The 17,073-nt window shown below is 34.2% G+C and overlaps 1 protein-coding gene across 1 annotated transcript; it reads right to left on the bottom strand.

The window, feature by feature from the left end:
- Nucleotides 1–3,200: 3,200 nt before the first annotated feature.
- Nucleotides 3,201–15,536, bottom strand: LOC139840866 (uncharacterized). Its single transcript, XM_071831108.1, has 3 exons — nt 15,254–15,536; nt 3,851–4,023; nt 3,201–3,620 (listed from the first exon to the last, which is right to left on the bottom strand). Exons 1-3 carry the CDS (start codon nt 15,534–15,536, stop codon nt 3,201–3,203), a joined length of 876 nt encoding a protein of 291 aa, XP_071687209.1.
- Nucleotides 15,537–17,073: the final 1,537 nt, after the last annotated feature.

Raw genomic sequence — 17,073 nt, 5'->3', positions numbered from 1 at the left:
TTCTCAGAATAACAAATTTTAAATCAAAGTTTATCATAGTTTTTAATTAACTAACCCAAAACAGCCCGCGGTGTTACTACGACGGCGTAAATCCGGTTTTACGGTGTTTTTCGTGTTTTCAGGTTTTAAATCATTAAGTTAGCATATCATATAGATATAGAACATGTGTTTAGTTGATTTCAAAAGTCAAGTTAGAAGGATTAACTTTTGTTTGCGAACAAGTTTAGAATTAACTAAACTATGTTCTAGTAATTACAAGTTTAAACCTTCGAATAAGATAGCTTTATATGTATGAATTGAATGATGTTATGAACATCATTACTACCTTAAGTTCCTTGGATAAACCTACTGGAAAAGAGAAAAATGGATCTAGCTTCAACGGATCCTTGGATGGCTCGAAGTTCTTGAAGCAGAATCATGACACGAAAACAAGTTCAAGTAAGATCATCACTTGAAATAAGATTGTTATAGTTATAGAAATTGAACCAAAGTTTGAATATGATTATTATCTTGTATTAGAATGATAACCTACTGTAAGAAACAAAGATTTCTTGAGGTTGGATGATCACCTTACAAGATTGGAAGTGAGCTAGCAAACTTGAAAGTATTCTTGATTTTATGTAACTAGAACTTGTAGAATATATGAAGAACACTTAGAACTTGAAGATAGAACTTGTTAGAGATCAATTAGATGAAGAAAATTGAAGAATGAAAGTGTTTGTAGGTGTTTTTGGTCGTTGGTGTATGGATTAGATATAAAGGATATGTAATTTTGTTTTCATGTAAATAAGTCATGAATGATTACTCATATTTTTGTAATTTTATGAGATATTTCATGCTAGTTGCCAAATGATGGTTCCCACATGTGTTAGGTGACTCACATGGGCTGCTAAGAGCTGATCATTGGAGTGTATATACCAATAGTACATACATCTAAAAGCTGTGTATTGTACGAGTACGAATACGGGTGCATACGAGTAGAATTGTTGATGAAACTGAACGAGGATGTAATTGTAAGCATTTTTGTTAAGTAGAAGTATTTTGATAAGTGTATTGAAGTCTTTCAAAAGTGTATAAATACATATTAAAACACTACATGTATATACATTTTAACTGAGTCGTTAAGTCATCGTTAGTCGTTACATGTAAGTGTTGTTTTGAAACCTTTAGGTTAACGATCTTGTTAAATGTTGTTAATCCAATGTTTATAATATCAAATGAGATTTTAAATTATTATATTATCATGATATTATCATGTATGAATATCTCTTAATATGATATATATACATTAAATGTCTTTACAACGATAATCGTTACATATATGTCTCGTTTAAAAATCATTAAGTTAGTAGTCTTGTTTTTACATATGTAGTTCATTGTTAATATACTTAATGATATGTTTAGTTATCATAGTATCATGTTAACTATATATATATCCATATATATGTCATCATATAGTTTTTACAAGTTTTAACGTTCGTGAATCACCGGTCAACTTGGGTGGTCAATTGTCTATATGAAACATATTTCAATTAATCAAGTCTTAACAAGTTTGATTGCTTAACATGTTGGAAACATTTAATCATGTAAATATCAATCTCAATTAATATATATAAACATGGAAAAGTTCGGGTCACTACAGATTTGGCAAGCATTCGAGTGGACGTGTGGGTATTTGTTGTGGAAAAGCCGTAATACAAAGATTTTCAAGAATAAAAAGTGGTGTGTGCCTTCGATAATTAATGAAATACAAATCTTAAGCTTTGATTGGATCTCTAGAAGGATGAAAAACTCGATTTTAGAATGGTGTATGTGGCTTTCGAATCCTAAATCTTATCTAACAATTACATAGTCTAGTTGAGTTTTAGTGCTATCTCAGCATTTGTAGTGTATATGTAATAGGAATTGGTGCTGTAGACATCTGCTTTGCATAAGCAGCACTTGTATCACTCTTTTTAATATATAAAATTTCTGTTGCTTTTCAAAAAAAAATTACCACAAAGTATATTCAGTCTTCACTTACTATTCCAAGCAGGGGCGGATCTATATATAATTGAGTGGTAGCACGGGACACCACTGAAATACGCGATGTAGTGGAAAATTTTTGGGGTTTTTAATTAGTGACACCAGTGGATAGTGTAAATGTTTTTGTGTGACACCACTAAAATAAGTCATCTATTAGAAAAAATTTTGGGTCTTTAACCAGTGACACCACTAACTATCATTCCTAGATCCGCCACTGATTCCAAGTGATATTGTCTTTAGTCTAGGTAAGCTCACATATCATGGTAGATCTAATGCCACACAATTTGTTCAAAGCAACCTTATAAATTATACGATGACCAACTAAATATCATAAACTTTAAAAGTTATAATGCAATCAACAATAAGGGTAAAATAAAGGGTCAACTAAAACAAAACTAAATCTAAAAGAAGCTTAAAAGGCAAAAACACTAAAATCGAATCAACCCGGGTGAACTGAGATAAGGTGTTTATGAATGGGAACATGAAACATGGAGAAAGTATACGGAGTGCGGAGATGATACCAAATGATGCAGAAATAATTAGAAGGTAAGGAGACTAAATGACAGATAAACGATTCAAGAATTCAATTGGGAAGTGACATGGATTAAAATGCAGACGCGCCATTGGTTAAACGAACTAATTGTGGTAATGAATTGCAATTTATGAACTGATGGCTATTGTTAATTATGAATCGATGAACACATTTATGAACTTAAGCTCCTGTTCTTAGACTAAAATTAACAACAAAACAAAACTTATAATCTAATCAAACAAACCTGTAGAATGATTCATGTAATCTAAAACTATGCTATCTCAAGATTGATTCATTATCACTTAGACCATATTTAACCCTGAGGGGCGTGTTGGCATGTTGCTGGGTGGGGGTGAGGTACTTGATGAGCGTGCTGCTAGACTGCTGTGTAATGGGTGGCGTGCTGAGTGGCGTGTTGGGGGTATTTTTTATTTCTTTTTCATTTTTCTTGTATTTAATTTATTTTGTTTAATTAGTTATATTATTATTTTGTAATTATAATAACAAATAAATTAAATAAAACATACTAAAATTATTATTAAAAAACGATTACATATAAAAAGTGCTACAAATATAAAACTACAATACGATAATTAAAAGATTACAATAAGATAATTAAAAAAACATTACATTAAAACATAACTTAAATAGTACGACGGTAGTTTGGTGGAAGATTCCAAATATGCTCGGTTAAGTTCGCACGAAGTGCATTATGCACATCTTTGTCGCGAATTTCCTTTTCGCGTGAATCTCGAGAAGTATTTCGATTCCTAACAAAAACGGTTCGGTTTTCTGGCTCTTTTAGATACTCTTCGTCAAGTGACGTTATAGCAAAACCATTATCCTCTTGGATTATATTGTGCAATAGAACACAACAACATAATATGCGGTGCATTTTTTTAGCTCTCCAAGCTCGTCCAGGCACACGTAATATATTGAATCTACCTTGAAGGACACCAAATGTTCGCTCAACATCTTTTCGTGCACTTTCTTGAAAACGTGTAACCTTTGCACATGGCTCGTCGGTTGGGGATTGATATGCTTTGATAAGTGTAGTCCAATTCTGATAAATACCGTCCGCGAGATAATAACCATGTGTGTAGTTATGACCATTTACTGTAAATGGTTAAGGTGGAGCGGAACCGTTCCTGATAGAATCAAACAATGGAGAACGGTTTAAAACATTGATGTCATTGTTGGAACCTGCAACACCAAAATATGCGTGCCATATCCACATATCATACAGCTTCGAGAATAAGAAATGGTTTTTTTTATGCCCACTTGTGTATTGACCTTGCCATGCAACGGAACAATTCTTCCATTCCCAATGCATGCAATTGATGCTTCCAAGCATCCCCCTAAAACATGCCTTGTTTCGTGCCTTTCATATATTCGTTGAATATCACATGCAGTTGGTTTACGTAGATATTCTTGTTCGTACAAATCAGTAACTGTCATAACCCGTCCTTAACCATAAGAACGTGTTAGATAACGTATGATTTCATTGCGAGGTATTGACCTCTATATGCGACATTTTTTTTAAAAAGGAAAACTGCATATATTATACATTACAAACCAAACCATTATTTTTGTTACAAGCTTTAGACAATAAAAAGATGATTATCGTTTAACGATAATCTTCGACTTACAAACTTTACAAATGATAATAACAACACGATTTCTAGCATATTTTACAACACACGTCCTCGGATATGCAGTTTTATTTTTGACACAAATATGAGTACGCATGATCCTGCTTAGATTCAACATAATGCAGCGGAAGCTTTAATTATCACCTGAGAATAAACATGTTTAAAAACGTCAACATAAAGTTGGTGAGATATAGGTTTAGTGCGCAGCAATATATATATATAGACCACAAGATTTCGTATATAAACAGTTTAATAAAAGTATTCTAAGTGGTTGAGCACTTGGTAACCATACTTAACATTTTCACGTCGCATATTCCCTTTAATATGAAATCTTACTACACCGTACCAAGTGTAGTCACAAAACGAAGTACTGTGCAACCGTTGAATACTGGTCGTCCAGTCCGGTTGGGGTTGTCAGGCCCGATAGATCTATCAACAGGATTCGCGTTTACAATACCGCTGTAAATATTAGTTACCAAGCTACAGGGAAGTATGCCAGTGGTACAACTCAACGTAGAACATATTTTTCAGTTACTTGTGTCCATATCGTAAAACATAAAATACATGTATTCTCATCCCGAAATATTTAGAGTTTAAAAGTGGGACTATATACTCACTCTTGTCTTGATGATATATATATTTTGACTCGGTCTTCCGGTTGATATCACGAACCTATCCATATATAATATATCAATATGTTTTCATTTTAAAACAAACGTTATATATATATATACTTGTTATACTTTTAATATTTTGAATATTTCCTTAGTCCGTAGTTAGCATTTCGATGTTAGTAATTCAATTTTAATGGTTCATTTTTAGATGTTTAATATACCCGCAATAAACAAAACCCCCAACGAAATAAATAAAACCCCATCGTATATGTATTGGTCGAGATTAATCTTGACCCATGGTACCGGTGTTGTCAAATGACGTGTTGCGTACATAAAGTACCGGTGTTGTCAAATGACGTGTTGCGTACAATCATGGAATCTTATGATTAATCTTCTCGTGTTGTTTACGGGTGATCCTGAACCATATAAAATTGAATTATAAGTACATATATATAAAATATCATGTTATCTTAGAAATATGTGATTTATATCATTTTTTTCCAATTGATCCCGTAGTTGAAATGATCTAGGATAACCAATTTTGTTTCGGTCATAGTTTCTTCGTTACAAATCCGTTTTCGTTGATTCAAATTGCCATCTTCTTGGATCGAGTTCTTCTTTAAGACTATGAACTGTAAATACCTTGGTTTGTATTCAAAATCATACGGCATAAGTGAAACATTAGTGAAACATATGAAGTTAAACATTTTTGTTACAACAAAATCATTTAATGACCATTTTTCTAAAAATACATATACTTTGAAAAACCAAGTTTTACCTTGTTAAATTAGCATATACATAAGTTATATTACAGGTCTTGAAGTATTTTAAAAGTTAAGTTAGAAGGATCTATTTAGTTTGCAAACAAGTTTGAAAACATTCAAACTATGTTCTTGTTGTTAAACTTTTGTACCACAAAATAAGATAGCTATATATATATGAATCGAATAAGGTTATGAACATAGATTCTACCTCAAGTTCCTTGGATAAGTTTGCTGTAAAAGAGGAGTAAGAAGCTAGAATCAAAAGGGTGATAGAAGTGGATGAAAGATTGGAAGTAAGTTGGTGTTCTTGGAGGGTTTTCTTGAAGTGTTTTTGTATGGTTTTCTTATGGTGTTTTAGTATGGTTTTTGAAGCTAGATCTTCTTGGAAACTTTGCTGAATTGATTAAGGGTTTTAAGGCTTCAAAGTATGTGTGTGTTTTGCTAGAGAATTTGAGATAAAATGAATCAAAATGATGATACATATATACACCATAAAAAAACGTGTTTCATGGGCATACATGGACAAATTTTAGTTTGTAATCTTGCTAATTAGTCTTGCAATCATACAAAAGTAATTACCTAGCTCTAAGGGCATGAATAATGGCTGGTTAGGTGGTGATGTTGATGTGTATTTACTATTAGTAAATACGTATAGGAGCTAGGTATGATACGAGTACAAATACTCTAGGTATACGTATAGAAATTTTGTGAAAAATGAAATGAGGATTCAAATATAGCTATCTTTTGTGAATACACTTATATGGTTTTATGTATTTAAGTTCTTTAAAAGTAATTAAATACATTACTTATACAATATATGTATAACATTATAAGTCTTAAGTATATATGTCAAATAACGTTACGTATTGTTATCGTTTTGAAAACTTAAGTTAGTAGTTTCAAAATACACATACAACTTGTTGTTATTAATATATAATGAGATATTAAAACATTCTTTAATCATGTTAAATATGTATATATACATATATATATACAAACGTATAATTATCATATATTGTATAGTTCGTGATATCATCGGTCAAACTAGACGGTCAAACGTTATGTAAAACTCTTTTCGGAAATATAAATCTCGACAATTTGGATTGCTTATCATGTTGGCAAGGTTTAATTTATGTAAATATTAATCTTATAAGTATAGTATGATCGAAAAAGTGCGGGTCGTTACATTACCTCCCCGTTAAATAAATTTCGTCCCGAAATTTTAAAATTGTACCTATTTTGCGTCATCGAGAAACAAGTGTGGATACTTTTGCTTCATCTGATCCTCTCGTTCCCAAGTAAACTCGGGACCTCTTCTAGCATTCCAACGAACCTTAACAATCGGTATATTGCTCTGTTTGAGCTTTTTAACTTCACGGTCCATGATTTCGATTGGTTCTTCGACGAATTGTAGTTTCTCGTCGACATGGATTTCTTCAAGAGGAATGGTAAGGTCTTCCTTTGCAAGACACTTCTTAAGGTTCGAGATGTGAAAGGTATTATGTACTCCGGCGAGTTGTTGCGGTAACTCGAGTCGATAAGCTACCGGTCCAATGCGTTCGATGATCTTGAACGGGCCTACGTACCTTGGGTTCAGTTTACCCCTTTTGCCGAAACGTATTACACCTTTCCAAGGTGACACCTTTAGCATAACCATGTCCCCAACCTGAAACTCTAATGGTTTCCTTCGAACATCGGCGTAGCTCTTTTGGCGACTACGGGATGTTTTCAATCTCTCCTTGATTTGTACTATCTTCTCGGTCGTTTCGTGTATGATCTCGGGACCAGTTAAATGTCGATCTCCTACTTCATTCCAACAGATAGGAGATCTACACTTCCTTCCGTACAATGCTTCGAATGGCGCAGCTCCAATGCTCGCATGATAACTATTATTATACGAGAATTCTTCTAACGGTAGGTATTTATCCCATCCGTTTCCAAAATCGATCACACATGCCCTGAGCATGTCTTCGAGAGTCTGAATCGTTCTCTCACTCTGTCCATCGGTTTGTGGATGATATGCGGTACTCATATCCAACCGAGTTCCTAGTGCCTCCTGTAGTGATTGCCAGAATTTTGAGGTAAATCTACTATCACGATCGGATATAATGGAAATAGGTATTCCATGCCTTGAAACAACTTCCTTTATATACAATCGTAATAGTTTCTCCATTCTATCCGTTTCCTTTATAGGCAAGAAATGTGCAGACTTGGTGAGACGATCAACAATCACCCAAATGGTGTCGTATCCCCAGGCAGTCTTTGGTAACTTCGTGATGAAATCCATGGTAATACCGTCCCATTTCCATTCTGGAATTTCTGGTTGTTGAAGTAACCCTGACGGCTTCTGGTGTTCTGCTTTAACCTTGGAACAAGTTAAACACTCCCCAACATATGTTGCAACGTCTGTTTTTAAATTAGGCCACCAATAATGCGTCTTAAGATCTTGGTACATCTTTCCAACTCCAGGATGTATCGAATATCTTGTCTTATGTGCCTCGTTCAATATCAACTTCCTTAATCCACCCAACTTCGGTACCCAAATACGATTTGCAAAATATCGAATTCCATCTTCCCGCATAACGAGTTGCTTCTCATACTTCTTCATTATTTCATTTCCTATATTTTCTTTAGTAAGTGCTTCTCGTTGAACTTCTTTGATTTGTGAGTTGAGATTCATGCGAATTTTTATGTTCATCGCTCGTACTCGAATTGGTTCTCGTTCCTTTCTGCTTAGAGCGTCGGCCACCACGTTCGCTTTCCCGGGATGATAACGAATTTCACAATCATAGTCATTTATTAACTCAACCCACCTACGTTGCCTCATGTTCAGCTGTTTTTGATCGAAAATATGTTGAAGGCTTTTATGATCAGTAAACACAGTGAATTTAACCCCATACAAGTAATGTCTCCACATCTTCAATGCAAACACGACTGCTCCCAGTTCTAGATCATGCGTCGTATAATTCCGCTCGTGAATCTTCAATTGTCGGGATGCAAATGCAATTACTTTCTTTCGTTGCATAAGAACACAACCAAAACCTTGTCGCGAAGCGTCACAATATATTTCAAAATCATCGTTCCCTTCAGGTAACGATAAAATAGGCGCCGTAGTTAACTTCTTCTTCAATAATTGAAATGCGTTCTCCTGCTCCGAGGTCCATTCGTATTTCTTCCCTTTTTGCGTTAATGCTGTCAACGGCTTAGCTATTCGAGAAAAATCTTGAATAAACCTTCTATAATAACCGGCTAAACCCAAAAATTGGCGTATCTGCATTGGTGTCTTAGGAGTCTCCCATTTTTCAATAGCTTCAGTTTTTGCTGGATCAACCTGAATTCCTTCGCTATTAACAACGTGACCAAGAAATTGCACTTCTTTCAACCAGAAAGCACACTTAGAAAATTTAGCATAAAGTTGTTCTTTTCTCAACAACTCCAGTATCAACCTTAAATGCTCTTCATGCTCTTGCTCACTCTTGGAATAGATAAGAATATCATCAATGAAAACGATAACAAACTTATCTAAATACGGACTACAAACTCGATTCATGAGGTCCATGAATACAGCTGGCACATTCGTCAATCCAAACGGCATAACCAAAAATTCGTAATGACCATAACGTGTCCGAAAAGCAGTTTTCGGAATGTCCTCTTCTTTGACGCGTAGTTGATGATAGCCCGATCTTAAGTCGATTTTTGAATAAACACATGATCCTTGCAATTGATCAAATAAGTCATCAATTCTCGGTAGTGGATACCGATTCTTGATAGTTAACTTATTTAATTCACGATAGTCTATACACATCCTAAAAGATCCATCTTTCTTCTTAACAAACAAAATTGGAGCTCCCCACGGTGAAGTACTCGGTCGTATGAATCCACGGTCCAGTAATTCTTTTAACTGACTTTGAAGTTCTTTTAACTCGGACGGTGCAAGTCTATATGGAGCACGAGCCACTGGTGCAGCTCCTGGTACTAAATCTATTTGAAATTCTACCGATCTAAATGGAGGTAATCCCGGCAATTCTTCCGGAAAAACTTCAGGAAAATCTCTTGCCACAGGCACGTCGTTGATGCACTTTTCTTTCTTTTCGACTTTATTAACATGTGCTAAAATAGCGTAACATCCCTTTTCTAAACACTTCTTGGCTTTCAAACAGCTAATGAGTTTTAGCTTTGAATTACCCTTCTCTCCATAAATCATCACTGGCATTTTATCCTTACCAGGAATACGAATTGCCTTCTTGGCACAAACAACTTCCGCTCCTATTTTGGACATCCAGTCCATGCCGACTATTACATCAAAACCTCCTAATTCTACAGGTATTAAGTCGATTTTAAACGTTTCTCCAGCTAGATTTATTTCACAATCACGACAAATTTTATCGGCTTTAATTAGCTTACCATTAGCTAACTCAATCAAGTACTTAGCATCTAGAGGTAATGATGAACAATTCAATTTAGTGTAAAAATTTATACACACGTAACTTCTATCGGCGCCAGTATCAAATAAAATAGATGCTGATAAGTTATTAATGGTAAACGTACCCGTAACAAGTTCCGGGTCTTCTCGTGCCTCTCTAGCATTAATAACAAACGCTCTTCCACGTGCAGGTCCGCTATTCTGATTCGGGCACTGGCTCTTATAATGACCTTGTTTTCCACACCCAAAACAAGTAATGTTAGCCAAAGCAGTTCTATTTGCGTTGGTGGCAGGAGTCTTGTTGCCATTTGTAACGAGAGCCTTACAATCTTCCGCAAGATGACCTTGTCGATTACACTTGGTGCATAACACACTACAGTAACCAAAATGATGTTTGTGACAACGGTTGCATAAAGGACTTTGTCCTTTGTAACCAAAGCCTGAACCGCTACCCGCACCTTTCGGGGTTTCTGGTTTCTTAAAAGATTGCTGTTGGTAACCTCGATCATAATTTCCGTTCCACTTCCTTTTGTTACTCGATACCTTCACCTCAGTAGTGAATGCTTTCTTATCCAGAATGACCTGATCCATTAACTCGTTCGCCATGGTTATAGCTTCATGAATTGTCTTAGGTTTCGACGCCGTAACGTTTGCCTTGACCTTTTTGGGCAAACCAGCTTTGTACATTTCAATCTTCCGTTCTTCGGTTGGAACCAATTCAGGACATAGCAAAACTAATTCCATGAATCGCTGGTTGTAGTTGGTGATTTCAGTACCAACCACCTTCAAACTTCGTAACTCATCTTCTAACTTAATAACCTCATTCCTTGGACAATACTCGGTGATTATCATTGCTTTGAATTCTTCCCATGGAGTATCATAAGCTACATCTCCTCCTACCGCCTTCACATAATTCTTCCACCATGTGAGTGCACTATCTTGTAAAGTGCACGATGCAAACTTGGTCATGTCTTTTTCATCACAACCGCTGATTTTGAACACCGTCTCCATCTTTTCTATCCATCGGGTTAAACCGATAGGTCCTTCCGTTCCACTGAATGATGATGGCTTGCAAGCTTGGAACGTCTTGTAGGAGCATCCTACACGAGGATTTGGATTAACTGCAGCAGCTCTTGCAGCCTCAACCCATAACATTCTGTCGTTCACTCGCTGGTTGATGAGTTCCTCGAGTTCTTGTTCCGTCATTCGATTCAATCGCGCCATTTCCTAATGAAAGAAAATAATTATTCACATGGATTATTATAGATGTAGTGTGTATTTATAGTACATTATAGCTTATTAATAATATGAACTAGGTATTATTATAAAAGCCTTTTCTTCTTATTAGCGTTTTATAATTATATCTTGGGTAGTACCTACCCGTTAATGTTCATACTTAATAGCTTAGTACAGAATCAATTACTACAATCTAAATAATACTTAACCATGGAAAATTATTGCATTTCATACTTCAATATTTTACATATGCTTATCTTACATCGAACATTAAGCAAACCACACTATTAATATTATACAAAACATTATTCGGTTCCATGGTTTGACACAGCAGCGCATCGTTTGATCTATTTTCTAGGACGTTTAGACACAAAGATTTGCTTAACGCTTATCCTAACTGTCTGCCTATATTTTGGCTGTGGGACTGAAGAACTGGATGCCGGGACAGAACGAATAGGAATAGCGGGGATAGGGGTGGTAGTGTTGAGTGGAATTGGTGCCACATCATTCTCATTAAACTCGGGATTTGGATTTTCTAATTCATTAGCCTTTCGTTTCTTTCCTAGTTCGAACTCGTCTTTTGTAATTTCCTGTATTTCTTCCTCGGGTTCACTTTCCTCCTCGGGTTCACTTTCCTCCTCGGGTTCACTTTCCTCCTCGGGTTCACTTTCCGGGTTCTCTATAGTTGGTTCATCCGGAATTTGTGAGTCTTCCCCAAGGATATCATTTTCGTCATCGGACAGGTTAATGACTGGAACGCCATCTGAAGATTCTGATTCGGAGTCGTTGATTGTGATAACAATTTTTGAGCTCGACATCTATCACACAACAACTAACCCATTAGTACTTATATAATATTTACATATAAATTTTAACCAACAGTGATAAGCAATGGTTTTTTTTTTTTTTTTTTTTAAATCAGACCCGGTCAAAGTCCAGACTTACTAATGTATCCTAACGGCTTCTCGGTTAGACACACTAATGCAGACCTGGTTCGCTAAGACCAACGCTCTGATACCACATGTCATAACCCGTCCTTAACCATAAGAACGTGTTAGATAACGTATGATTTCATTGCGAGGTATTGACCTCTATATGCGACATTTTTTTTAAAAAGGAAAACTGCATATATTATACATTACAAACCAAACCATTATTTTTGTTACAAGCTTTAGACAATAAAAAGATGATTATCGTTTAACGATAATCTTCGACTTACAAACTTTACAAATGATAATAACAACACGATTTCTAGCATATTTTACAACACACGTCCTCGGATATGCAGTTTTATTTTTGACACAAATATGAGTACGCATGATCCTGCTTAGATTCAACATAATGCAGCGGAAGCTTTAATTATCACCTGAGAATAAACATGTTTAAAAACGTCAACATAAAGTTGGTGAGATATAGGTTTAGTGCGCAGCAATATATATATATAGACCACAAGATTTCGTATATAAACAGTTTAATAAAAGTATTCTAAGTGGTTGAGCACTTGGTAACCATACTTAACATTTTCACGTCGCATATTCCCTTTAATATGAAATCTTACTACACCGTACCAAGTGTAGTCACAAAACGAAGTACTGTGCAACCGTTGAATACTGGTCGTCCAGTCCGGTTGGGGTTGTCAGGCCCGATAGATCTATCAACAGGATTCGCGTTTACAATACCGCTGTAAATATTAGTTACCAAGCTACAGGGAAGTATGCCAGTGGTACAACTCAACGTAGAACATATTTTTCAGTTACTTGTGTCCATATCGTAAAACATAAAATACATGTATTCTCATCCCGAAATATTTAGAGTTTAAAAGTGGGACTATATACTCACTCTTGTCTTGATGATATATATATTTTGACTCGGTCTTCCGGTTGATATCACGAACCTATCCATATATAATATATCAATATGTTTTCATTTTAAAACAAACGTTATATATATATATACTTGTTATACTTTTAATATTTTGAATATTTCCTTAGTCCGTAGTTAGCATTTCGATGTTAGTAATTCAATTTTAATGGTTCATTTTTAGATGTTTAATATACCCGCAATAAACAAAACCCCCAACGAAATAAATAAAACCCCATCGTATATGTATTGGTCGAGATTAATCTTGACCCATGGTACCGGTGTTGTCAAATGACGTGTTGCGTACATAAAGTACCGGTGTTGTCAAATGACGTGTTGCGTACAATCATGGAATCTTATGATTAATCTTCTCGTGTTGTTTACGGGTGATCCTGAACCATATAAAATTGAATTATAAGTACATATATATAAAATATCATGTTATCTTAGAAATATGTGATTTATATCATTTTTTTCCAATTGATCCCGTAGTTGAAATGATCTAGGATAACCAATTTTGTTTCGGTCATAGTTTCTTCGTTACAAATCCGTTTTCGTTGATTCAAATTGCCATCTTCTTGGATCGAGTTCTTCTTTAAGACTATGAACTGTAAATACCTTGGTTTGTATTCAAAATCATACGGCATAAGTGAAACATTAGTGAAACATATGAAGTTAAACATTTTTGTTACAACAAAATCATTTAATGACCATTTTTCTAAAAATACATATACTTTGAAAAACCAAGTTTTACCTTGTTAAATTAGCATATACATAAGTTATATTACAGGTCTTGAAGTATTTTAAAAGTTAAGTTAGAAGGATCTATTTAGTTTGCAAACAAGTTTGAAAACATTCAAACTATGTTCTTGTTGTTAAACTGTTGTACCACAAAATAAGATAGCTATATATATATGAATCGAATAAGGTTATGAACATAGATTCTACCTCAAGTTCCTTGGATAAGTTTGCTGTAAAAGAGGAGTAAGAAGCTAGAATCAAAAGGGTGATAGAAGTGGATGAAAGATTGGAAGTAAGTTGGTGTTCTTGGAGGGTTTTCTTGAAGTGTTTTTGTATGGTTTTCTTATGGTGTTTTAGTATGGTTTTTGAAGCTAGATCTTCTTGGAAACTTTGCTGAATTGATTAAGGGTTTTAAGGCTTCAAAGTATGTGTGTGTTTTGCTAGAGAATTTGAGATAAAATGAATCAAAATGATGATACATATATACACCATAAAAAAACGTGTTTCATGGGCATACATGGACAAATTTTAGTTTGTAATCTTGCTAATTAGTCTTGCAATCATACAAAAGTAATTACCTAGCTCTAAGGGCATGAATAATGGCTGGTTAGGTGGTGATGTTGATGTGTATTTACTATTAGTAAATACGTATAGGAGCTAGGTATGATACGAGTACAAATACTCTAGGTATACGTATAGAAATTTTGTGAAAAATGAAATGAGGATTCAAATATAGCTATCTTTTGTGAATACACTTATATGGTTTTATGTATTTAAGTTCTTTAAAAGTAATTAAATACATTACTTATACAATATATGTATAACATTATAAGTCTTAAGTATATATGTCAAATAACGTTACGTATTGTTATCGTTTTGAAAACTTAAGTTAGTAGTTTCAAAATACACATATAACTTGTTGTTATTAATATATAATGATATATTAAAACATTCTTTAATCATGTTAAATATGTATATATACATATATATACACAAACGTATAATTATCATATATTGTATAGTTCGTGATATCATCGGTCAAACTAGACGGTCAAACGTTATGTAAAACTCTTTTCGGAAATATAAATCTCGACAATTTGGATTGCTTATCATGTTGGCAAGGTTTAATTTATGTAAATATTAATCTTATAAGTATAGTATGATCGGAAAAGTGCGGGTCGTTACAGTAACACACAAACAAAAGTTGTCTAAACAGATTAATGAGGTTAGCTCACTCATATGCAAATATTCGTCCCACATATCACCCGCCGTACCGTAGGCCAACTGTCGTAATGCAGAGGTGCACTTTTGATATATACTAAAACTTTGACGACCAACAGCGTCGTATGAGTGCCTAAAATATGCAAAGTGTTCGGGTAAAGGATTAATAGTGCAGTCGCGTATACCTGATATGATACGCTCGAATAATTGTGGTTGCATTCGATAACGTCTTTTAAATTTGCTATCGGGATAAGTAGGAGATTCAGCAAAATAGTCTCTGTGTAGACGTTCAGCTGCACCTTCGCGATCCCTAGGAATATAGATTCGGGCTCGTGGAGGTTGTGGAAGTGCCTGACTTGAGCCCTCACCAGCTTCTTGGTCTAGCTCTTCGGCGCACGAACCCATAACACCTAATAACAATTCATCGTCTGAAGAATCATCGTCGAAGATTTTTAAATAGGCATCCATTTTGAGTAAATGATAGTTTAACGACCTGTCAAAGTACACTTGACGATCATCGTTATCTTGGTCCCACAGCTTGATCATAACTCTAAACTAATTTAATAAATAACCTTGCATTCTTTATTTAAAAATGATTTCCTATAAAGGAAACCCACCAAAATATGTAAGTTTAGAAAAATCATACATAAATACTTAATCAACAGTTGACCAAAACAAAGTCAACAAACACCCACAATTTAATGTATCAAAATAGAATGCAAGTTAATGTTTAACAAAAGCTGCCATCATAATTATGCAGACTCTCTAAGCACAGCGGAAGCAATCACTCATGAACCTGAGAATAAAACATGCGAGTAACTGTCAACAAAAATGTTGAGTGAATTATAGGTTTAAAATTGCAAACAATATTTAGTTTAAACCGTAAAAATTTATGTTTGAAAACATAAAGCCTTATTTTGGACCACAAAAATTATATGCTCGAAAACATATAAAACATTATTCCATTAATCCATGAGCCACCTGGTAACCACTTAACCAATTCCACCATTACCAAATACAATATACACTGAACATGTGTATCTTCAAATAATTACGAAGTACTAATTCATGCTGTCTTCAAAAATTGCTAGCGCGACTAGCACGAAATGGGGTTTGTCAAACCCGATAGATCTATCCATAGGATTCGCGTTCACCAGTAGAAACCAGTGATTACAGTTACCAGACTAGGGAATATTTTCGTTCAACTCACAATGAATAACTTAAACCAACTTCACTTGTGTCCAATAAAAAAAATGCATGTATTCTCATCCTAAAAGATATAAAATAGAAAAATTGGACTATAACTCACCTTAAAAACGAAGTAGTAACACAGAAAACGTGATCTACATGAAGTAAAGTGATCAAGAATGATCACAACGCCGACCTATAAATAAAGCAGGTCGATATAACTAACTAACTTAGGTCAAGTCTTAGTATGATAGCTATAGTACTTGTTGCAAGTAGGCATAGAACAACACTCAGTATGCTTCGGTTTGATCAGAACAGCGTAAGGACACGTACTTTCTATTTTTAGAAAGTTTCTATTTTTAGCAGGTTTCCATTTTTGGAAAGTTACTATTTTAGGAAAGTCTCTATATTAGGAAAGTTTCTATATTAGGAAAGTTTTTATTTTTGAAAAGTTTCTATATTTAGAAAGTTGCTATTTTTGGAAAGTTTATAATTTAGGAAAGTTTCCTTAATTAGTAAGTCAACAAAAGTCAACTAAAAGTCAAAGTCAATCGAAATCAACTCAAAAGTCAACCTTGGTCAAACATAGTCAACATTAATTTTTAAAGTATAAGTTATAATAATAATGTAAGTTATAATGTTATTTAAAGTCATATATGTATAATCTTGTCATATCATAAGTTTAATTAAATTAAATTGAATTATTAAAGTTAACATGAGTTTAAATGATATAATTAATATATATATGTATTTATTTAATTAATTAAATATTAATCATAACATAAGTATTATTAATTAATAATAAATTTTAATCATA

This window comes from Rutidosis leptorrhynchoides, chromosome 4 (genome assembly GCF_046630445.1).
Source record: "Rutidosis leptorrhynchoides isolate AG116_Rl617_1_P2 chromosome 4, CSIRO_AGI_Rlap_v1, whole genome shotgun sequence".
Lineage (NCBI taxonomy): Eukaryota > Viridiplantae > Streptophyta > Magnoliopsida > Asterales > Asteraceae > Rutidosis > Rutidosis leptorrhynchoides.
Note: the sequence above shows the minus strand (reverse complement) of the source record. Positions and strands in the feature narration are given on the sequence as shown.